This window comes from Hyla sarda, chromosome 1 (genome assembly GCF_029499605.1).
Source record: "Hyla sarda isolate aHylSar1 chromosome 1, aHylSar1.hap1, whole genome shotgun sequence".
Lineage (NCBI taxonomy): Eukaryota > Metazoa > Chordata > Amphibia > Anura > Hylidae > Hyla > Hyla sarda.
Window position 1 is genome coordinate 401,973,657 of NC_079189.1, and position 25,537 is coordinate 401,999,193.

At 45.2% G+C, this 25,537-nt stretch overlaps 2 protein-coding genes across 4 annotated transcripts in view; one reads left to right on the forward strand and one right to left on the reverse strand.

Moving 5' to 3' along the window:
• LOC130277384 (Fc receptor-like protein 5) overlaps positions 1-25,537 on the forward strand; it is a 113,446-nt gene that overhangs the window by 3,174 nt on the left and 84,735 nt on the right. The gene's annotated exons all lie outside the window — the stretch shown is intronic.
• LOC130277429 (uncharacterized) overlaps positions 15,239-25,537 on the reverse strand; it is a 46,280-nt gene continuing 35,981 nt past the window's right edge. For 2 of the 3 annotated variants that reach the window (XM_056528101.1, XM_056528105.1), the window contains exon 9: positions 15,245-16,219. In XM_056528101.1, the coding sequence (XP_056384076.1) occupies positions 15,992-16,219 (228 nt within the window). In that variant the 3' untranslated portion in view covers positions 15,245-15,991. Of the gene's footprint in view, positions 16,220-25,537 lie in introns of all 3 variants that reach the window. The other variant, XM_056528107.1, reaches the window with a different exon arrangement.

A 25,537-nucleotide genomic window follows, 5' to 3' on the forward strand; every position in this document is an offset into this window, starting at 1 on the left:
ACAGAGAAGGGAAAAGAACTCAAGGACTTCTTTGCAAAGGACACTGGGTGACACATAGCCTAAGGTCCAGGTCCAGTGCTACTCCGTGCAGATGGAGGACTTTTCCTGGATGCACCAACTAGAACGCATCTCAGCAAAGTCCATCATCAATAGTAAGTGGAGAGAAGCTACATTAGAGAACAACATCTCACTCCCTGTAAAGATTCCTACAGTCGCACTCACACAAGGACACCTGCAAGTGCAAGCTCTAGTACCACAAACATGAGCAAAGCATCTATACATATCTGGAATTGTAGCAAGTTACCCGTGTATCATAGTGAACTATTACTGCTGATATTTTGCAAGTAAAATTGAAAACCAAGCACATCCCTGCCATTATCACCACTACACAGTATAACAGGGATGCACACCAAGACGACAGCCATATAACAGGTGATGCACACCAAGAGGACAGTAGGAGCACTACTAGATCCAGCAGACAACCTCTTGGATTGCCACATTCAGATTCCCTTGCAATTATTCATTCTCAATTCTCTTAGATGGTCAGTATTCTGGTCAGTATTTTAGTCAATACCAGGAGTGCATCCAAAACTCAGAAAAAGGTCTAAATCTTTCCTTTACAGTTTTTCACTGTGTTGGTTTCACTCCTGGTTTTGGCTTAAAATACTGACCAAAATACTTTTTATGAACCCAGCCTAAAAATGTGTACTGAAATACTTCCATATTTCAGCAGTGTTGATAAATGTAGGCTAGCTATAATAAAATAATAGAATGTGCAGATGTTAATAAACTCTTGTGATGCACTTCCACTGTGTAGTTGCTATGTGAATCAAGTGGATGAAGGGAACTAAATCAAACTATTAGACTCCATCTTTTATTTATTGTGGAAAATGGTCTAATATCATGTAGCTGTGACAAAAGCATGTACATTTTCAGGCTGTGTTCACAAGGTGCGATTTTTTTTTTTGCGCTGTTGATTGAAAAGGCGGCACTTGTACAATAAGTTTGACAGCCTCAAGAACCCACCGGTTGTGCGCCACCCTTTGACTTAAAAGTGCTGGTGTGTGTGGGGGGGGTCAAGCCATGCATATCAAACAAAGAGTGGGGAAAAGGAGAGGTGGGACATGGCAGACTGCAGAACTGATACCGCTGGCCATTTGCCAATGCCTCTTTGGCTCTTAACAAGATAAAAGTGCAATTTTCTCTGTTTTGACAAATTTGGCAATGTTTCTCTCCCTATGTTAGTAGCACATTCTCTGAAGTTGCTTGCCTGTTTTGACAACACAACGGTATTATTCACTTTTGTACAAGCAGCTATATCCCACTGTCAGCCGCTCATATCATGTCCAAGTGCTAACAGATTCTTATAACATTACCCTTTTATGCAGAGAAGAGGAACAGGTACTGTTATGTATTTATACTGTACCTTATTCTTTAAATTTGCAGCATGGATGTAAAGAAAAATGAAGTGAATCCCTTTCGTGTTTCTGGATGTTTTCACTTCTCTGTACTATTTTGTTTTAGTCTTTGCACACAGTTCACTTTCTTTATGCATTCATTAAAGTGCTATACCCTACTAATAACATCATGGTATATCACTTGGATATTCCAGACTTTTAGTTTAACTAATGGCAGATTAAGTAAAGAAAATAATCATTGAATAGTGGAGGAAAAAAATAGACTTAACAAAAAAACACCCCCAAAATACCGGTGGATTGCTGTCTTCCCTCATCCTCAAATAAGCATACTTTTCCAGTCTGTTATATCCTGTTACTCCACCCTATCTTCAGGACTAGAGATGAGCGAACTTTTAAAAAATTTGATTCGGCCGATTCGCCGAATTTTCCGGAAAAGTTTGTTTCGATCCGAATTTTTTTGGTGGCAAATCTATATTAAAAAAGACTATTTCTAGCCTACATACAGCCTCTATAGGGGTGTAGAACACTTTGCTGTGTTCTAAAATGCATATGGAGTGTGCTGGGGTAGTGAAATAATACTGTTATTCAGAATAACATGCAGATTACCGGCATCGCTCTTAGAATTACTGCCGCACAGCAGCACAATGACCGAGCCTGGTGGTGGCATCAGTGTCAGGAGACCATATAGTGACTGAATGACAGCGTGGGGGTGTTGGCAGCATGAGGACACCATATAGTGGCTGAATGACACTACTTGGATGAGGCTGAAGCATGAGGACACCATATAGTGGCTCAATGACACAGAATGGAGGTGTTGGCAGCATGAGGACACCATATAGTGGCTGAATGGCACAGTTTGGAGGTGTTGGCAGCATGAGGACACCATATAATGGCTGAATGATGCAGCTTGGATGAGGCTGAAGCATGAGGACACCATATAGTGGCTGAATGACACAGGATGGAGGTGTTGGCAGCATGAGGACACCATATAGTGGCTGAATGGCACACTGTGGAGGTGTTGGCAGCATGAGGACACCATATAGTGGCTGAATGACACAGCTTGGATGAGGCTATAGCATGAGGACACCATATAGTGGCTGAATGACACAGAATGGAGATGTTGGCAGCATGAAGACACCATATAGTGGCTGAATGGCACAGTGAGGAGGTGTTGGCAGCATGAGGACACCATTTAGTGGGTGTATGGAACAGCGTGGAGGTGTTGGCAGCATGAGGACACCATATAGTGGCAGAATGACACAGCGTGGAGGTGTTGGCAGCATGAGGACACCATATAGTGGCAGAATGACACAGCGTGGAGGTGTTGTCAGTATGAGGACACCATATAGTGGCTGAATGGCACAACATGGAGGTGTTGGCAGCATGAGGACACCATATAGTGGCTGAATGACACAGCGTGGACATGTTGGCAGCAAGAGGATACCATTTAGTGGCTGAATGGCACAGCGTGCAGTTTGCTGATGCACTAGTACACTACACACCAGGGCTTCACAATCCCCCCCCCCCCCCAAAAAAAAAACAACACAATATGAGAAGTTTTTGACAAAGATTTCTCATAGGTAGCACCCGCTATCCAAAATTTTGAAATTCACAGACCCAGGCCCCACCTCTGCGGCATCAGTAACCCAAATATTGCCTGAAGGACACAGCCTGGAGTTGGCTGATGCACCAGTACACACCATGGCTTCACAATCAACCCTCCAAAAAGAACACAATGAGAAATTTTTGTCCAAGATTTCTCATGGGTAGCACCTGCTATCCAAAAATTAGAAATTTCCAGAACCAGGCCCCACCCCTGCGGCATCAGTAATCCATATATTGCCTGAATGACACAGCCTGGAGTTGGCTGATGCAAGAGTACACACCAGGGATTCACAATCCCCACCAAAAAACAACACAATTAGAAATTTATGACCAAGATTTCTCATAGGTAGCACCCGCTATCCAAAACAATTGAAATTCACAGACCCAGGCCCCACCACAACGGCATCAGTAACCCATATATTGGCTCAAGGACACAGCCTGGAGTTGGCTGATGCACCAGTACACACCAGGGCTTCACAATCCCCCCAAAAAAACAAGACCTTGAGAAATGTTTCACAAAGATTTCTCATAGGTTGCACCCGCTATCTCAAATTTTGAAATTCACAGACCCAGTCCCCACCTCTGCGGCATCAGTAACCCATATATTGCATGAAGGACACAGCCTGGAGTTGGCTGATTCAAGAGTACACACCAAGGCTTCACAACTCCCCCCCAAAGAACAACATAATGATAATTTTTTGACAAAGATTTTAAAATTTTTTGTGATAAAAACAATCTCAAATGAACGAGTTGATGAGGCCGCAAAATTAAGGACGGTGGACCACCAAAAATCATAATTTTCACCAAAAAGGATGAAGAAGCAGAATGAATCCCTCTTTGTATTTTTTTTAGTAAAATCTTACGTAATAAATCACACGCAACAAGCGTTCCGTTGTGTAATGGTTATCCTTCTGGAAATTTCAAATTTATTACCCTGTTTCCCCAAATGTAGGACATCCTCGGAAGATAAAACTTACTATACCATACCAGGACAAGCTGGCTTGCAATGGCATCTTGCACGTTACCCTTTATTCTGAAACGTGCATCCCTGCAAAAAAGTTTCCAGAGAACGTTTGATGCCCGTCAGAAGATTGGCGTGACAGATGCCCGTCTGAAGCTAGGCATGAATGATGCGCACGAGAAAATGGTCGCCAAAGATGCACGTTTCAGAATAAAGGGTAAAGTGTAAGATGCCCGAGAGATGTTGAATTCTAAAAAGCAGCAGGTGGGTTTTGCAGTAAAACCGCCAAAATTGATGGACACTCGTGAAAATATCAGCCTGAAGAGGAGCGCACCGGCCATCACTATGAACTCCGCCATGGCTCAATGGTCCCCATCCATAATCATTACCAAGACCATCCAGATTTCACAGCAGAAAACCATTACCCCAGGTCTTAGTAACAGCGTTAAGGGAATGCAAATAAATGTTGTCAACCATCAACTGAATGGCACAGAGTGGAGGTGTTGGCAGCATGAGGACACCATATAGTGGCTGAATGGCACAGCGTGGAGGTGTTGGCAGCATGAGGACACCATATAGTGGTTGAATGGCACAGCGTGGAGGTGTTGGCAGCATGAGGACACCATATAGTGGCTGAATGGTACAGCGTGGAGTTGGCTGATGCATGAGTACACTACACACCAGGGCTTCACAATCCCCCGCAAAAAACAACACAAAATGAGAAATGTTTGACAAAGATTTCTCATAGGTAGCACCCGCTATCCAAAAAATGTAAATTCCCAGACCCAGGCCCCACCTCTGCGGCATCAGGAACCCATATATTGCCTGAAGGACACAGCCTGGAGTTGGCTTATGCACCAGTACACACAGGGCTTCACAATCCGCACCAAAATCAACAAAATTGTATAAATGTTTTTTTAAAAATGTATACCTTTGTGTAAGAACAAGCGCATATCCAACATTTCAGAAGATTCTATAATGCAGAACAGTGGACCACCCAAAGACTTTCTTATCAAAAATAATAAACCACACAATGTTTGAAATTATTTAAAAAAAATTATTACATATGTGTGTAAGCGCATCTGTCTCCAAAAGATCAGATCACCAAAGGATTTTTTTCACCAAAAATGATTAAGCAGAGTTAATCCCTCTCCGGATTTTTTTTTTTTTGTAATTTTCATTAAAAAAATCACATGCAACAAGCGTTCCGTTGTGTAACGGTTAGCATTCTGCAAATTTAAATTTTATTACTGATAAAATTATCAGTAAATTTAACAATAACATTACCCAAGAGTGTTTAATTACCCCATACATTGCACCAGCAACAGTCAGGAGTAGGCCTCAGCAGTACCCAAGAGGCTTTAATAACCCCTTACCTTGCCAATCAATCAATCAATTGCGAGATCGAGCAATAACAGGTGTGTTATGGCCTCAGATGTCCTGGGCCGCACTAGCGCTCCACTGAACGGATTAGAGTGTCTCTATCTTTCAAGGACAGGTGCGTGTTACACACTGAAACCAGTTCGTGATAGGGATCTGGGATTGCCATTATTTACCCTTAAAACGAGGAATTACCAGTAAGTGAGGGTCATAAGCTCGCGTTGATTAAGTCCCTGCCCTTTGTACACACCGCCGGTCGCTACAACCGATTGGATTGGTTAGTGAGGTCCTCTGATTGGCCCAGGCGGGGTAGGAGAAGGCCCTGGCAGAGCACCGAAAATTAAACGATCATTGTTGAAATTTGCATTAAGCATGTATTTAGCTACTGCTAAACATCCCAAAATTTAAGTCCCAAGGCCAGAGGCACCAGGGAGGCAAGTAGTTTGTGAAAGACATAGAATGAGTCTGGAGCAGTAATTCGCAGTACCCAAGAGGGTTTCATAACCCCTTACATTAAAAGATCAATGTTTACATTTGCATTAAGCATGTATTTAGCTACTGCTAAACTTCAAAAAATTACAGGCCCAAGGCCAGAAGCATCAGTTTCCCCCATATTAGGAGCATAGTTGTCCCCCAGATTAGGAGCATAGATGTCCCCCAGATTAGGCAGCATAGATGTCCCCAGATTAGGAGCATTGTCGTGATATAAGCCCCAAATATGAATCACTATTTCTAATATAACATGGCAATATGATCCACCATTTTGTGTGAATTTTCAGAAGGCCTAAAATGGAGCCTTTGAGACACCAAAAGTTAATCTCTTGCAAATGTGTATCTCTTCTAAGGGTTTATTGACAAATCTCAAATAAGCCAAACAATAGTTTATTGGTAGGTTTTACCAAACAATGGCAGAAGTCTTAAAAAGTAAATGTTCAAGGTATTCACATTTTTAACCTTGTTAGTCGAGATTTTAGTACAATGGCTCTCATATGTATTGAGCTAAGTGATACTGAGGGAATGTAAACAGACATTGTCCCTGAAGAGAAGTCAGTAAACATGAATAGTTTCAGCCAGGTGAATTGAAGGCTAAAATATAATGTCTTCTTAAAAAGCATTCTCATGGTATAATCTTTATAGCATAAATCTTGCCCTATCATACAATATTGATATATGTAACAATATGTATGTATGTGTGTGTGTGTGTATATATATATATATATATATATATATATATATATATATATATATATTTATATATAACTGATAGATAGCGGCCTTATAACTTTTAGTAGTATTGTGTATACAGCTATATTACTAAATGCTGTATTCAGATGTTTAATCATATAATTGGTGTTGCCTAATGGATTGATTCATGATTATTAACCTCAGGATTAATATAGCGTACTATGAAAATATAGTAGCCATGATATATATATATATATATATATATATATATATATATCACTTATGGTGAATTTAATCATACTGGCTATAATTAATGATTAGCTGTGATGTCATGAGCTTAGACATGTGACTTGCCCTGATCTCCATACACACACCCTCCAAACATCATTGGATAACATGATATTTGTGGGGGGAGGATCTTTTAGATGGGGACAAGTTAAAAAGCGGGTGTGGGACACATCCAGACACACATCCAGAGGGAGATCCAGATACAGACAGAGGGACCCATCCTGATCACAAAGGCTACCTGAAGGGGCGGAGCCATGAAGAGTCATGGAGAAATACTTTAGTCCATATGCCCATTTCTTCCCTACTCACCAGTTATTGACTTCAGGAGTTCCCATGGGATCCAGGCAGCCATCTTTCTTTTATTCAGAAGTGCCCTTTGTAAGATACACTGGCTTCTTTTTTGAATAAGTTATCTCATTTTATGTGGACAGTTATGTCATGTTTATAAGCAGACCGGTTTATTACATTTATATATATATATATATATATATATATATATATATATATATATATATATATTCTCCATTGTGAGATGGTAACCATAGTGTATAAGCTACCCCCTTCTACTGCAGATGAACGGGGCGTCTTATGGGGTTTAATGCGATACTCATATTGCATATATAGCATAGTCTGTTGGGATCCCACTCTGCCTGTATACATGACATAATAATAATTACCACGAGAAAACTTCATTTAAGTTTTCCTAATAATTAATATTTCTTTTATACTGTATCTTACCAAGGAAAAGCTGGGGTTAGGACTGGGCAGGGTTTATTCCCCATTTATATATCTAGAGATAGTATGCCCATAGGATATCATATAATGTGATGATCTCTACACATAGTAATCTACTGATATCTGAACTAACCCACTTCTGTGATTAGGTTTAATCTTTTAATAACTTAATAATATTTCATTGTTTAATATTGTAACATTATGTCATTGATATTTTCTTTTCTAATTTCATAGATATCATGGTCTGTTTTTATTATTCCTTTATGTAACCAATAAATGTATATATCATTTTTATAATAACTGCGTTATTATTTCATTATATTGCAAAAGTTACACTACCACTACTATAGAACTCATATCTGGGAAAATAGTCGGGCCCAGATGTGGTGAATTGCATTGTTTGTTTATTTTTGGCAATTCATAACGGTCATAATATTTTTCATATTTTTGTTGACCATAATTAATAATTCCTAATTCATAAATGAGTTATTAACCCCCGACAGCATAGATGTCCCCCAGATTAGGCAGCATAGATGTCCCCTAGATTAGGAGCATAATTGTCCCCCAGATTAGGCAGCATAGATGTCCCCCAGATTAGGAGCATAGTTATCCCCCAGATTAGGAGCATAGTTGTCCCCCAGATTAGGAGCATAGTTGTCCCCCAGATTAGGAGCATAGTTGTCCCCCAGATTAGGCAACATAGTTGTCCCCCAGTCAGCGCGGGCCGGTCAGAGCCAATCAAAGGGCCGTATGTGGCAAGCGGGCCGTACAATGCCCAGTTCTGTCCCAGAGGGTTTCATAACCAACCACAATACAGAAAATTTTGTTGTAGGAGCATGGTCAATCTACTCAGACCCATCTGTCATTGGTGGCTGGAAATCCTGGCTGACCCATCCCTGATTCAACTTGACAAACGTCAGTCTCTCCACATTTTTAGTGGACAGACGAGTTCGCCTTGGGGTGATTATGGCCCCGGCCGCACTAAACACCCGCTCTGATGGCACACTACTGGCCGGGCAGGACAGCTTTTCCAGGGAAAACTCTGCTAGTTGTGGCCATAAATCAAGTTTGGCTGCCCAGAAGTCCAGCGGATCTTCAATGGTTGTTGGCATGGCCATGTCAAGGTATGCCGCCACCTGCTGGTTCAGGTCCTGCTCCATGTCTACCTGCTGCTGAGGAGTTGCTTCACTATGCGGGTGAAGAAAGCTACTCATCAGCGACTGTAGACTCATGCTGCTGCTGATTGAGCTGGTACTGCTCCTCCCACCCCTCCCCTCCCCAGCAGCCATGGCAGTGGAAGGTGAGTGCAGAGGGCCCCCCGTGTCAAACCTGTGAGTGGATGGACCATGTGGCCGATAGACATCAGCCAACTGACTACGTAGAATCTCTCTGTAGTAGGTCAGTTTGTCCTCCCTCTCAGTGGGTGTAAAAAAGGCCCCCATTTTGGGACGGTAGCGAGGGTCTAATAAGGTGGAGATCCAGGAGTCATCCTGCTGACGAATTTTGACAATTCGGAGGTCACTACGCAAGCAACTGAGCATGCATCGTGCCATTTGCGCCAGTGACTCGGAGGGACTACCTGCCTCCATCTCCACGGCATACTGCCATGGTGTGTCTGGGTCCTCTGTCTCAACTTCCTCATAACCCTCCAGCTCCTCTGGCTGCTCCTGCTCATCCTCTCCTGTCCGATGACTAGAAACACCGGCCATCTCATCCAACCTAAACTGTGCTCCGCTCTGCCCCTTATCATCCTCCTCCTCCAGTTCAGCACCCACTGGGCTCATGTAGCCTTGAGATGTAGGCGCAATGTCTCCATTGCCGTGACCAGCCATGGTTTCAATCATTTGTTGTAGGAAATGGGCCTCAGCAAACGTCAGGTGTCACGTATGAGCTGCCACTGGTTCACATTGAAGTTACACAGGAGAGTACTCCTATCTGCTTGGATCATCAAGAAATCGGTGATGGCTTTTCTTTGTTCGTATAGTCTGTCCAACATATGGACGGTGGAATTCCATAGTGTGGCAACGTCACAAGTAAGACTATGTTGTGGGATACTGTTCTGACGCTGCAGCTCGAGGAAGGTGTGCTTGGCGGTGTACGAGTGGCTGAAGTGCATGCACAGTTTCCTTGCCATTTTGAGGATGTTTTGCAAATGGGGTGAAGACTTGAGGAAGTGCTTGACAACCAGATTCAACGCGTGTGCCATGCAGGGCCCATGTTTCACAATTCCTTGTCGCAGCGTGGACACGATGTTCTTCCAGTCACCATTGTTCCAATTTCCAGATTTCGTGGCGTAAGCCATACTCGGATTTCTTTACGAATGAACTTTAGCAGTTCCTCCCCTGTGTGACTCCGTTCGCCAAGGCAAACCATGTGAAGAACAGCTTGACACCGCCGTGCCCTACACACATGGTAAGATGAAGGGCCACCGAGATTTGGACGTGCAGTGGAGGCCGAGGACACGGTGGAGGATAAGGAGGCTGTGTCGCACACTGTAACATGACCAACTGCCTGGGAGCGAGAGCGGGGAGGAGGAAGCGGTGTGACCTGTCCAAGTTGCTGTTGTGGCTGTGCAGGAACCACATTTACCCAGTGGGCCATAAAAGACAAGTATTGTCTCTGCCTGTAGTTACAGCTCCACACGTCGGCGCTGCCGTGCACTTTTGAACACACCGACAGGCTCAAGGACTGGCCCACCTTCTCTTGTACAAACTTATGCAGGGCTGGTACTGCCTTCTTTGCAAAGAAATGACGGCTTGGGACTCTCCACCTCGGCTCGGCACAAGCCATCAATTCTCTGAAAGGTGCAGAGTCCACCACTTGAAAAGGGAGGGACTGCAACACCAGCAACTTGGACAGGAGCCCATTCAACTTCTGCGCCGTTGGATGAGTGGGCACATACTGTTGTCTCTTGGACATGGCTTCGCCGATGGATTGTTGGCGGAATGGCTGACTAAAAGCGGGAGAAGCAGGAGGGACAGAAGGAGGGTTTGACACACAGCTCCCTTCGGCTGAGGTGGTGGAGCCTTGGCTGGATGAAGGAGGGAGCGGATGGCCACTGGGTGATGCAGCAGGCTGGACCACTACCTCGGAGCCACAGTTCTCCCAGGCCGCTTTATGGTGGCGAAGCATGTGTTGATGCAGGGCCGTGGTGCCGACATTGGGACCCTGGCCACACTTCACCTTCTGCCGACAGATCTTGCATGTGGCTACGTGAACCTCCTCCGTATGCCTTATGAAAAACTTCCACACCGCCGAGTAGCTGATTTTCCCACCCGCAGTCTGCACTAATTGACTGCTACTGGCGCCGTCTCCAGGAACCCTTGTTCCACTACCCCTTCTGCACCCGGCTCCCAATTGCGATCAGCCTCATCATCATCCACAGGTGTGTGCACATCACTGATGTCCTCCTCAGGTTCCCCAACAGTGTCTGTTTCAGGACCCTGAACTCTTGCAACACCGCCTCCCACGTCACTCTCCGCATCACTACTTGGCGGCCTAGCGGTGCAAGTGGCACATGTCTCCTCCCCTTCTTGGCTGTCCAGTAGCTGCTTACTGTCCTCTATTAGATCTTCCTCAGAAAATAGTGGAGCTGAACCCACAGCATAAGATACTTCTTTAGGAGAGGGAACAGCATAGGACAAAGGCAATGGGAGGACAGGGACTGCTCCCGGGCCATGCCAACTGAGGTTTGTGTCTGAGGAACCCACCGACTGTTGACTGGGGGTGTCAGATGTCACTTGTGATGATGTGGATGAGCGTGTTAACCAATCGATGACGGCAGATGGGTTGCTGGTGGAGACGCGACCGCTGGCTGATAACGGGAGCTCAGGCCTCTCGCTGCGAATCCTGCTGCCACTCTCCCCAAGTCTGCTGCCAACTCTGCCTGAAGTATTTAGGCCTCTGCCACTCCTCTGTGCACATTCTGGCACTTCTCTGCCTGACATACTTAGTGCGTTTATGAAGGTATTACAATACGCTACACTACTCTTTAACCCCTTAAGGACTAAGGACGTACAGGTACGTCCTTGGTCCTGCTCCCGTGATATAACACGGTAACCTCGCATCATATCACGGTGGGCCCGGCGTCATAGTGAAACCGGGACCCGCCGCTTATAGCGCGCAGCACCGATCGCACTCAGAGCTGAGCCACGCGGCTAAAAGTGAAAGAAAAAAGTGCCGGTTAACTCAGTGGGCTGTTCGGGATAGCTGCGGCATCCCGGACAGCTTACAGGACAGCGGGAGGGCCCCTACCTGCCTCCTCGCTGTCCGTTCGCCGAATGATTGCTCAGTGCCTGAGATCCAGGCATGAGCAGTCAAGCGGCAGAATCATCGATCACTGGTTTCCTATGAGAAACCAGTGATCAATGATAAAGATCAGTGTGTGCAGTGTTATAGGTCCCTATGGGAGCTATAACACTGCAAAAAAAAGTGAAAAAAAAAGTGAATGAATATCATTTAACCCCTTCCCTATTAAAAGTTTGAACCACCCCCCTTTTCCCATAAAAAAAAAAAAACACAGTGTAAATAAAAATAAAAATAGACATATATGGTATCACCGCTTGCGGAAATGTCCGAATTATAAAAATATAATTAATTAAACCGCTCGGTCAATGGCGTACGCGCAAAAAAATTCCAAAGTCCAAAATAGTGCATTTTTGGTCACGATCAATAAGTCCTATCAATGCAAAAATGGTACCGTTAAAAACTTCAGATCACGGCACAAAAAATTAGCCCTCATTCCGCCCCATACACGAAAAAATAAAAAAGTTATAGGGGTCAGAAGACAACAATTTTAAACGTATTCATTTTCCTGCATGTAGTTATGATTTTTTCCAGAAGTACGACAAAATCAAACCTATATAGGTAGGGTATCATTTTAATCGTATGGACCTACAGAATAAAGATAAGGTGTCATTTTTACCGAAAATGTACTACGTAGAAACGGAAGCCCCCAAAAGTTCCAAACGGCGTTTTTTTTCAATTTTGTCACATAATGATTTTTTTTCCATTTCACCGTAGATTTTTGGGCAAAATGACTGACGTCATTACAAAGTAGAATTGGTGGCGCAAAAAATAAGCAATCATACGGATTTTTAAGTGCAAAATTGAAAGAGTTATGATTTTTTAAAGGCAAGGAGCAAAAAACGAAAATGCAAAAGCGGAAAAACGCCTGGTCCTTTAAGGGGTTAAACAGTATTTGTCTAGAACAGCAGCAGGTGATTACTTACGGCTGTCTTTTCACAGTATGTAGGCCCTTGACAGATTAACTGGTACTAGATGGTACAATACTTGGATGTACCTATGCGGTATGCACTGATGAGGGCAATAATATGCGTAACTATACGCAGAATAAACTCTGTATTTTTGTAAAACACCAGCCGGTGAATACTATTGTTTGAACTTTGACGGTTTGGAGCACCTTGACAGCTTAACAGGTACTAAATGGTACAATACTTGGATGTACCTATGCAGTATGCACTGATGAGGGCAGTAATATGCCTAACTATACGCAGAAAAAAATCTGTATTTTTGTAAAACACCAGCCGGTGGATACTATTGTTTGGACTTTGACAGTATGGAGCACCTTGACAGATTAACAGGTAGTAAATGGTACAATACTTGAATGTACCTATGCGGTATGTTCTGATGAGGGCAGTAATATGCCTAACTATTAGCAGAAAAAACTCAGTATTTTTGTAAAACACCAGCCGGTGGATACTATTGTTTGGACTTTAACGGTATGGAGCACCTTGACAGGTTAACAGGTACTAAATGGTACAATACTTGGATGTACCTATGCAGTATGCACTGGTGACGGTAGTAATATGCCTAACTATTAGCAGAAAAAAACTCAGTATTTTTGTAAAACACCAGCCGGTGGATACTATTGTTTGGACTTTAACGGTATGGAGCACCTTGACAGCTTAACAGGTACTAAATAGTACAATACTTGGATGTACCTATGCGGTATGCACTGATGAGGGCAGTAATATGCCTAACTATACGCAGAAAAAAATCTGTATTTTTGTAAAACACCAGCCGGTGGATACTATTGTTTGGACTTTGACGGTATGGAGCACCTTGACAGCTTAACAGGTACTAAATGGTTCAATACTTGGATGTACCTATGCGGTATGCACTGATGAGGGCAGTAATATGCGTAACTATACGCAGAAAAAACTCTGTAATTTTGTAAAACACCAACCGGTGAATACTATTGTTTGGACTTTGACGGTTTGGAGCACCTTGACAGATTAACAGGTAGTAAATGGTACAATACTTGGATGTACCTATGCGGTATGCACTGATGAGGGCAGGAATATGCCTAACTATACGCAGAAAAAAAATCAGTATTTTTGTAAAACACCAGCCGTTGAATGCTATTGCTTGGACTTTGACGGTATGGAGCCCCTTGACAGCTTAACAGGTACTAAATGGTACAATACTTGGATGTACCTATGCGGTATGCACTGATGAGGGCGGTAATGTGCATAACTATACGCAGAAAAAACTATTGTTTATTGTATTGTTTTATATGTTTGGACTTGCACAGTATGTAGCCCCTTGACAGATTAACAGGTACAAAATGGTACAAATGCACTACAGTCCACTGAACAATCACATATTTCTGAATAGCAGCAGGACTCAACAGTGCAGCACCACAAAAAAAAAAAATCCAGGGATTAAACCCTAAATTGCACTCTGTCACACAATTCTGAGCAGCAGAAGATTTGTGGAGAAAAAAATAAATAAACTCAATTGGGCTGAAAAATGAGGAGATAATATGCTTCAGAAAGTTCTGGCAGCTTGGAGATCTGTATGAGGCAGCTGACAGCTATCTGCCCCTCTCTGCTGCAATGCTCAATAACGTGAATAGGAGGTTTAGTAATCAATGATCCTTCTCAGAGTAACAGAACAGCACTCTGCACTCCTGCCTTTCCCTAATGCTGATGTGACTAGCAGTTGCAGTGTAACGCTGTGGTATGAGCTATTCACACACACACAGTCCCGTCCTCTTCATCTGAGTGCATAGATGAAATGAAGAGAGGCAAGATGGCCGCCGATTATATAGGGGCTGTGACATCACAGGGGTCAGTGAACACTGATAGGCGGCATCTCACATGTGGTTCAGGATCAGCCCGCCTACCTTCATTCCTGACGCTGTTTCCCGCCCTCCCATAATCCCCTGCCCCATGTACTCACATGTGGATCCGCCATCTTAGGTCTCCAATAGCCTGGAACGCTGTAAAATGGAGTTTAAAGAAGCGATTCGAATCGTGGCGATATTCCCATTCATTGCAAATCGAATTTTTCATGAAATTCGTAACGAATTCGGGTTCGTCAACTTTGATTCGCTCATCTCTACCAAATATCTAGCCCCAAAATATGCTACGTTATACCGTTCAGTTGTATACATTACTATTTTTATACAGGGTGAGAAAAAAGTATTCTGCCTGAACACACAGACCTTTAGCAAGAAAAACGTTTGATACGTCTGTACAACCTATCAAAAGTTTTCTTGTTCATGACAGTGGTAATTCCAGAGAGCAGTGTTCAAAAGGAAATATGTAACATTGTCAACTGTGAATACAGATCTGTTAGAGGCACTGTTTCTATAAATGAGGAGCAATGTTTTACCGACCATCTGACATATGTAATACATCCTAATCCACAGGTAAGATTGATAGAGACCATTAAGATTACGACTAGTTCACTTTTATTTTCAATATTTAATAAGCTTTAGAATTTTAACTTTTTTGTTTAAAACAGTAAACATTAAAATGACATTATATTGAAACACAGTGACAATGAATAAGGGACACCACAATAATAGCCTTGTAACAGCTGACAGTTGGACTGTGAAGACTGCAGCCAACTATACATTTCCCTTGCGGCACTCCTCTCAAAGGAAATATAGCGTAGCCAGGTAGGTACACTAATGCTACTTTTTGTTGGCAACTGAGTAAACCTTACAATTCTGTTTGGTTAGGATTTGCTGCAAATCGGCAGGTGATTGGATTTGGATTCAGGGGTCCCAGCCTAACAAGTGTTAGGATATATGTGGTGATGTACAGTATCTCTACTTTTGGCCTGACAGTAAGGCATAATGCATAGTGCACTGAACAAAGCAGTGACTCCTGTCAAAATGACAAGAGTCCCTTCATTACTATGTACTGAGTAGAAGGCATACCTTGTAAAATGTAGAATGACTGATTATTCCAAATCAATTTGCTAATCTCTACTAGTGGGCATGGGTAATAGATTGGGATCTTGAGAGGGAGAACTCTGATATATTCATGTCCATACAAGTCATATATAAAAAGACTGACGTGATCACACAACAACTTGAATTTTTAACTTTGTTTACTAGTTTATTTTACCACTATTAGACATATCAAAACTTTACAGATATTTCTTACTTTCTTGCATGGCTTGTCAAGTCTGTCTGATAAACAGAAGGCAAGGGATCAATAGCTTTTGCTTTGGCATACATAGATATAATAGGTGAAGCTGCCTTTACATTAGGTAATTCAATTTCTGAGTAGAAATGTTCTGCTTCCATATCTTGAAATGAAGTGGGACATAAAGATGTCTGTACTATTGTCTTCAGATTGGGACTTGATTTCAAGTCAGGCTCGGACACCTTTAAGACAGACAGAAAATTATGTATGGTTTAAAATATTACTCTATTGCTTACAGAGAAACCAAATACTAGTTGAGATATTCAAGTGTGAGCAAAAAGTAAGTATTCTTAATGAATAATTCCATTAAAGGTAACTGAGTTTCAAAAACATTTGATTGGTCGGGGTAAAGGTGTTGCTAGCTCTATCAAGGAAAGAAGTGCACTGCCATATGCTTCTCTCCCCACTCTGTGTCTCTGTGATGATGCATTATGAGACCATGGGTCTCATGTGACATTAAGCTAGGAGATAATGTGTTTAGTGTGAACCTAACTCGTCTCCTTCTAGTGATTGGTCGGGGTCTAAACACACAGACCCTGACTGATCAAAACCTGTGTTTTATTTTTATTTTTTTTAACTCAGTTTCTCTTTAAAGAGGTACACCGCTGGAAAAAAAAAAATGTTAATCAATTGGTGCCAGAAAGTTAAACATATTTGTAAATTATTTCTATTTAAAAATCTTAATCCTTCCAGTACATATCAGCTGCTGTATGCTCCACAGGAAGTTATTTTCTTTTTGAATTTCCTTTTTGTCTGACCACAGTGCTCTCTGCTGACACCTCTGTACATTTTAGGAACAATTCCAGACATGGACAGATGTGTCAGCAGAGAGCACTGTGGTCAGACAGAAAGGACATTCAAAAAGAAAATAACTTCCTGTGGAGAATACAGCAAATGATAAGTACTGGAAGGATTAAGATTTTTTAATAGAAGTAATATACATATCTGTTTAACTTTCAGGTCACTAATTGATTTAAAAGAAAATGTTTTCCAGTGGAGTACCCCTTTAAGGATGCATCACATTATTCCACATTACATAGCAATTTGTTTTTTATTGCAGCACTCCAAGAACTATAGCTTTTTTATTTTTCTAGTTACATAGCTGTATGGGGGGCTTGTTTTTTGCAGGACATGTAATCATTCTGGGGCTGCTTGTATGTTATTGTAACGATTCGGCTGGCAGGAGGTGGATCCTCTGTGCCAGAGAGGGATTGGCGTGGACCGTGCTAGTGGACCGGTTCTAAGCTGCTACTGGTTTTCACCAGAGCCCGCCGCAAAGCGGGATGGTCTTGCAGCGGCGGTAGCAACCAGGTCGTATCCACTAGCAACGGCTCAACCTCTCTGACTGCTGAAGATAGGCGCGGTACAAGGGAGTAGACAAGAGCAAGGTCGGACGTAGCAGAAGGTCGGGGCAGGCAGCAAGGATCGTAGTCAGGGGCAACGGCAGGAGGTCTGGAACACAGGCTAGGAACACACTGGGAAACGCTTTCACTGGCACGATGGCAACAAGATCCGGCAAGGAAGGGAAGGGGAAGTGAGGTTATATAGGGAAGTGCACAGGTGAATTCACTAATTAGAACCAGGCGCCAATCAGCGGCACACTGGCCCTTTAAATCGCAGAGACCCGGCGCGTGCGCGCCCTAGGGAGCGGGGCCGCGCGCGCCGGGACAAGACCGACGGAGAGCGAGTCAGGTACGGGAGCCGGGATGCGCATCGCGAGCGGGCGCCTGCCGCATAGCGAATCGCATCCCGGCTGGGAGAGGTATCGCAGCGCACCCGGTCAGCAGGTCTGACCGGGGCGCTGCAATTGCGAGAATGTTGCGAGCGCTCCGGGGAGGAGCGGGGACCCGGAGCGCTCGGCGTAACAGTACCCCCCCCCTTGGGTCTCCCCCTCCTCTTGGAGCCTGAGAACCTGAGGACAAGACTTTTGTCTAGGATGTTGTCCTCAGGTTCCCAGGATCTCTCTTCAGGACCACAGCCCTCCCAATTCACCAGGAAATTTTTTTTTCCTCTGACCGTCTTGGAGGCCAGAATCTCCTTCACGGAGAAGACGTCAGAAGAGCCGGAAACAGGAGTGGGAGAAACAAATTTGGGAGAGAAGCGATTAATGATGAGTGGTTTAAGGAGAGAGACATGGAAGGCATTGGGAATACGGAGAGAAGGAGGAAGAAGGAGTTTGTAAGAGACAGGATTAATCTGGCACAAGACTTTGAAAGGACCAAGATAGCGTGGTCCCAGTTTGTAACTGGGGACACGAAAGCGGACATATTTAGCGGAGAGCCATACCTTGTCTCCGGGCGCAAAAATGGGGGGAGTTCTTCTTTTCTTATCGGCAAACCTTTTCATGCGGGATGAAGCCTGTAAAAGAGAATTTTGGGTCTCTTTCCATATGGTGGAAAGATCACGAGTCACTTCATCCACAGCGGGCAAACCAGAGGGCAAGGGAGTAGGGAGGGGGGGAAGAGGGTGACGGCCGTACAACACGAAAAATGGGGACTTAGCAGAAGATTCTGAGACTCTGAAGTTGTATGAAAATTCGGCCCATGGTAGAAGATCTGCCCAGTCATCCTGGCGGGAGGAAACAAAATGCCGTAAATAGTCACCCAGGACCTGGTTAATTCTTTCTACTTGCCCATTGGATTGGGGATGATAAGAAGAAGAGAAGTTTAATTTAATCTTGAGCTGTTTACAGAGGGCCCTCCAGAATTTAGACACGAATTGGACGCCTCTATCCGAGACGATCTGTGTGGGCAAACCGTGAAGACGAAAAATGTGTACAAAAAATTGTTTTGCCAACTGAGGCGCTGAAGGGAGACCAGGAAGAGGAATAAAATGTGCCATCTTGGAAAATCGATCAACGACCACCCAAACAACAGTGTTGCCACGGGATGGGGGTAAGTCTGTAATAAAGTCCATACCAATCAGAGACCAAGGCTGTTCGGGGACAGGCAGAGGATGAAGGAGACCAGCAGGCTTCTGGCGAGGAGTCTTATCCCGGGCACAGACAGTACAGGCCCGCACAAAATCAACAACATCCGTCTCCAGAGTCGGCCACCAATAGAAACGAGAGATGAGTTGCAAGGACTTTTTGATGCCCGCATGGCCTGCGAGGTGGGAGGAGTGACCCCATTTGAGAATCCCGAGACGTTGGCGTGGAGAAACGAAGGTCTTCCCTGGAGGAGTTTGCCTGATGGAGACTGGAGAAGTGGAGATCAGACAGTCAGGAGGAATGATGTGTTGCAGAGAGACCTCTACTTCCGAGGCATCCGAGGAACGAGAGAGAGCATCGGCCCTAATGTTCTTGTCGGCAGGGCGAAAATGAATTTCAAAGTTAAAACGGGCAAAGAACAACGACCACCTGGCCTGGCGAGGATTCAGCCGTTGGGCAGACTGGAGATAGGAGAGATTCTTGTGATCGGTGTAAATGATAACTGGAAATTTTGATCCCTCCAGCAGATGCCTCCATTCCTCAAGTGCCAATTTAATGGCCAGTAGTTCTCGATCCCCGATGGAGTAGTTCCTCTCCGCCGGAGAGAAGGTCCTAGAAAAAAAACCACAAGTAACAGCATGCCCAGAAGAATTTTTTTGTAGAAGGACCGCTCCAGCTCCCACTGAGGAGGCATCAATCTCCAATAGGAAGGGTTTAGATGGGTCAGGTCTGGAGAGCACGGGAGCAGAAGAAAAGGCAGACTTGAGCCGTTTAAATGCGTCTTCCGCTTGGGGAGACCAGGACTTAGGATTGGCATTCTTCTTGGTTAAAGCCACGATAGTCCAAGGAGAATTTCGGAAGTGCAATTGGAGAGGACCAAAAACTCAATTTTTTCGTGATGAGGTCCGATGCACATTAGGAGGGGTTCCGTGCGGTAACGCACGGCACAGTCCAATCTTTCATTGTTAACACAATTGATGTAGAGGGGTCTGGCGAGACTGGTCACTGGGATGTTGAACCTGTTGATGAGAGAGGCCAAAATAAAATTTCCTGCAGATCCCGAATCCAAGAAGGCCTTAGTAGAGAAGGAGAAGGTAGAGGCAGATATCCGCACAGGCACAGTAAGGCGTGGAGAAGCAGAGTTGACATCAAGAACTGTCTCACCTTTGTGCGGAGTCAGCGTACGTCTTTCCAGGCGGGGAGGACGGATAGGACAATCCTTCAGGAAGTGTTCGGTACCGGCACAGTACAGGCAAAGATTCTCCATGCGGCGTCGTGTCCTCTCTTGAGGTGTCAAGCGAGACCGGTCAACTTGCATAGCCTCCACGGCGGGAGGCACAGGAACGGATTGCAGAGGACCAGAGGAGAGAGGAGCCGGGGAGAAAAAACGCCTCGTGCGAACAAAGTCCATATCCTGGCGGAGCTCCTGACGCCTTTCGGAAAAACGCATGTCAATGCGAGTGGCAAGATGAATGAGTTCATGCAGGTTAGCAGGAATTTCTCGTGCGGCCAGAACATCTTTAATGTTGCTGGATAGGCCTTTTTTAAAGGTCGCGCAGAGGGCCTCATTATTCCAGGATAATTCGGAAGCAAGAGTACGGAATTGGATGGCGTACTCGCCAACGGAAGAATTACCCTGGACCAGGTTCAGCAGGGCAGTCTCAGCAGAAGAGGCTCGGGCAGGTTCCTCAAAGACACTTCGAATTTCCGAGAAGAAGGAGTGTACAGAGGCAGTGACGGGGTCATTGCGGTCCCAGAGCGGTGTGGCCCATGACAGAGCTTTCCCAGACAGAAGGCTGACTACGAAAGCCACCTTAGACCTTTCAGTAGGAAACTGGTCCGACATCATCTCCAAGTGCAGGGAACATTGTGAAAGAAAGCCACGGCAAAAGTTAGAGTCCCCATCAAATTTATCCGGCAAGGAAAGTCGTAGGCCGGAAGCGGCCACTCGCTGCGGAGGAGGTGCAGGAGCTGGCGGAGGAGATGATTGCTGAAGCTGTGGTAGTAGCTGCTGTAGCATCACGGTCAGTTGAGACAGCTGGTGGCCTTGTTGCGCTATCTGTTGCGACTGCTGGGCGACCACAGTGGTGAGGTCGGCGACAACTGGCAGTGGAACTTCAGCGGGATCCATGGCCGGATCTACTGTCACGATTCGGCTGGCAGGAGGTGGATCCTCTGTGCCAGAGAGGGATTGGCGTGGACCGTGCTAGTGGACCGGTTCTAAGCTGCTACTGGTTTTCACCAGAGCCCGCCGCAAAGCGGGATGGTCTTGCAGCGGCGGTAGCAACCAGGTCGTATCCACTAGCAACGGCTCAACCTCTCTGACTGCTGAAGATAGGCGCGGTACAAGGGAGTAGACAAGAGCAAGGTCGGACGTAGCAGAAGGTCGGGGCAGGCAGCAAGGATCGTAGTCAGGGGCAACGGCAGGAGGTCTGGAACACAGGCTAGGAACACACTGGGAAACGCTTTCACTGGCACGATGGCAACAAAATCCGGCAAGGAAGGGAAGGGGAAGTGAGGTTATATAGGGAAGTGCACAGGTGAATTCACTAATTAGAACCAGGCGCCAATCAGCAGCACACTGGCCCTTTAAATCGCAGAGACCCGGCGCGTGCGCGCCCTAGGGAGCGGGGCCGCGCGCGCCGGGACAAGACCGACGGAGAGCGAGTCAGGTACGGGAGCCGGGATGCGCATCGCGAGCGGGCGCCTGCCGCATAGCGAATCGCATCCCGGCTGGGAGAGGTATCGCAGCGCACCCGGTCAGCAGGTCTGACCGGGGCGCTGCAATTGCGAGAATGTTGCGAGCGCTCAGGAGGAGCGGGGACCCGGAGCGCTCGGCGTAACAGTTATGTTTTCTTGGCAATATTCAAATGTCACAGCATTAATAACACTTACTAGAGAGATGGCAGATAAATTCAGGTGATTCAGTTAAAAAATGAATGCATTTGAGACATATTTAGTAAACTGTGTCACAACATATTTCACTAACCTAGTTTTAACACAGACTAACTAAACAGACTGGATAAAATTATGGCACTTAAAGAGTACCTGTCACCAAATAAAACTTTTATTATAGTGTTCCTTGTGTAATTAGCAGACACTTTCCCATTCAATTGCTTTTAAAATTATCAACATAAATATGTTTAAAATGTAATATAAGAGGGAGCCTGGCCACGGACTGAGATGGTGGTGTGAGCCTGCAGCTCTCCGCCTAAGCACACTCCTAGCACCTATAACTGCCCTTTCATCAGCTTCAAGATGGGGAAAATTGGAAGGGGAACGTGGTGTGATCCTGCTGAATCCTCTGGACCCGGGAGGAACCAGGCAGATATGGCCAAATTCTTGAAGAAGAAAGGAGCGGCCTCCCCGGCTAGACAGCCTAAGATGGCGCCTGCTGCTTCTACACAGCACATGTTTGAGGACGCCGCTGACTCGGATAGCGAGGAGGATGGGGCGTCCCCTGCAGTTGTCACCCAGAAATTTCTCAAATCTTTCATGAAGAAGGTTCTCTCGGACGCCCTGCAACCGGTCCTTGCGGACCTGACGGAGATCAAGTCCGAGGTCCACGCCATAGGGTTTCGGACGGAAGCCCTTGAATCTGCTTGCTCAGGTATGGCGGCGTACGCCAAAGTAGTGGCAGCGAGGCAGAACCAGCTGGTCTCTCATGTCAATAATGCGCTCTCCCTAATAGAGGACCAAGAGAACCATAGCCGCCGTAAAAACCTGCGCCTCAAGGGGGTCCCCGAGGCCTGGACTCCTGACTCTCTCCATAAAATGGCTATGGACTTATCTGCAAGACTGTTGGGCCCAGAGAGAGCTGCCTCGGTAGTCATTGAGCGCATTCACAGTGCTCTGGGCCCTAAACCCCGTCCCCTAGAGCCACCCAGGGACGTCATCTGCGGCTTGCTATCATATGTGGACACGGCCGCTATTCTCCAAGCAGCAAGGGACACCCGGCCCCTCACGCTGGGCGAAGATGAGATTGCTGTATACCAAGACCTCTCGCCCACAACGCTTGCTAAGCGACGACTGCTGAAACCCTTGCTAGAAAGGCTCCGGAAGAAAAATTATACCTACGCCTGGCTGTTCCTGTTCGGACTGTCCATCAATGTCCAAGGCAGGAGACTGACTGTACGGTCTCCGGAAGATTTAGGATCTGTCTGGTCGACGCTGGACATAGCCCCGATCGACATTCCCTCCTGGCTATCTGTTGCGGACTTGCCTGCACTACCTCTGCTCCCTCGCCATGAAAGCTGGAGACAGGTGACCAGACAGAAGAACAACAACAAACAAAAGAAGACACCTGTTAAAGGCCCTCCATCTCCCCGCTGAGATTTATGCCATGATGTCCTGTATCGGGTTTCAGGTTTGAGATTGACAGACTTATGTCTCGTTAACAGGGTATCGCACAATACCTGTTGTAACAGTTGGACTGTTTGTGTTTGCTACCAACCTGTTTCACTGCAGACTGCCCAGATATGATGCCCATTATTGCGAGCAGACTGTCCGTGCACTATCCATGCTTGCTGAGCATACAGCTGATTAGACTCGGCTCTGGACTCACCCTGGGTCGAGCAGATGAGATCGCTTTTGTTCCAGCGCATGTTTATTATTAATAAAAGAAATTATTACTAAAAGAAATAGAGGACATCCTGGGGCAATATGATCTGCCCATGATCTCCTGGTTTGGGAGGAAAAATGTACTGAAGAGCTATGTTCTTCCTAAGGTCTTATACATCCTGAGGATGCTTCCCATAATCCTTCCTAATCTCTTTTTCAGAAGGATCAGGACACTTTTCTCTAGATATGTATGGAAGACAACTAGGTTCCCCCCGGGAGTGAGGTTCCGCCCCGATTCCCCTCACCTTCTTCATCTAGGCGCTATCTCCACATGGTCGGTGCTCTCCTCCTCTCTGGCTCCCTCTATTTCCCCTCTTCTTCCTGTTAGTCTGATACCTGCAGCTGTGGGTAGATATTCGGTTACTTACCAGCCAATGTGGGACAAGTTTGGTGACCTTCGTGTACTACATTTTCTGCGGGATGGTGGGTCGCCTACCTCAGAAACACTGTCTTCCTTTTTCCCCACACAAAAATTCTCCTTTATGCATGAACACCACTTTGTCAGTTGTTGTGGGGAATTTTTAAGCCGTTTTGGCCCTCTGCGGGAGGTTAATAAATTTGAGGAAATGGTGTTTAGTCCTAACCCCAAGCATAGAACTATTGCTAAGTGTCTCTCGATGGTCACTAGTACTCTCACATCATCACCCCCTCACCACGTCACTTCTTGGGCTTGTGAATTGGAGATCCGCCTCTCAGAGGATGACGTCACATACATACTGAAACACTCACACGGATTCTCTAGGTGTGTTCGGTTGCAAGAATCACACTTTAAGGTTGTGTCTAGATGGTACAAAACACCAGCATTCCTCTACACTCACAAATTGTCTGACACTAATAAATGCTGGAGGTGTGGCTCCAAGGTGGGCACACATGCACACATCTGGTGGACATGTACGGCCATAGCGGATTTTTGGAAGCGCATTAATGGAGAGATAGATAATATAATGCATACCACAGTTCCGCTGTCTCCGTCCTTGGTCCTTTTGGGTCTGCCCTCCTTAGGAAGGAATGGGTGACCAATGTTCAACAGCTGTGTAGGTTCGAAGAGATGTGCCATAGGACAAATAGGTCATATGACAAATTTGTGAAAACGTGGCAGCCTTGGCTGTCCTCTAAATACTGTTCAAAATGATCTGATATTTATGTTCATGATGATGGTCAATTGGAAGGTCGAATCATTTTTATACTATTCCCTTTTTTCTTTGTACACCTATCCCCCCCTCCATACTCCCATCCAGCTCTCATCCCTCCCCACCCCTCCCTCCCCCCCTCACCCTGTGGTTGTGATATTTTACGCATATAATGTCCGTCTTTGTTTGTTTCCATGACGGCTTGTTGTAACACCATTGGCACTTACCTTGTGTTACTTTGTTTGTTCTGTGAAAACTAATAAAAACATAATTGATAAAAAAAAATGTAATATAAAAAACGGCCACTAGGTGGCTCTGTTCTGTTCCCTGCCACAATGAATACAGTGAGTTTGGTCTCCTTCCGGCCTGGCAGGAGTCCAGACTCAGGAAGTACTTCTCTGCACTGAGCTTGATTGACAGCTGCACAGAAAGTGAAAGCTCCACAGTTTCTAACAGAAAGCTGCACAGATTGAAAGCTGCAGGAGAACCTCACTGATAGCAATACAGACTGAAACATGCACAGAGCCTGAGTTCTTCTATTCATCACAGCATTGCAACCATGTGAGGGTTGAAGTAGTCCCCCAGCAGGCTTCAGTGATGTCATGCCTGCTGGGAAACGCCCACTTTCTCCTGCTGGGAAATTGCATTATGTGAGCAAGAATAAAGGTAAGATACACAGCTTTTAAAGCTCTGAAATAATTTTTTTAAGGGCTTAAGGGTTGTTAGGAGTAGCTAGGGAACATAGCCTGAGTTAGTTTAGAACAGTTTGTTTGGTGACAGGTACTTTTTAATGAATAAATGGGGGCTTCATTTTTTTACAT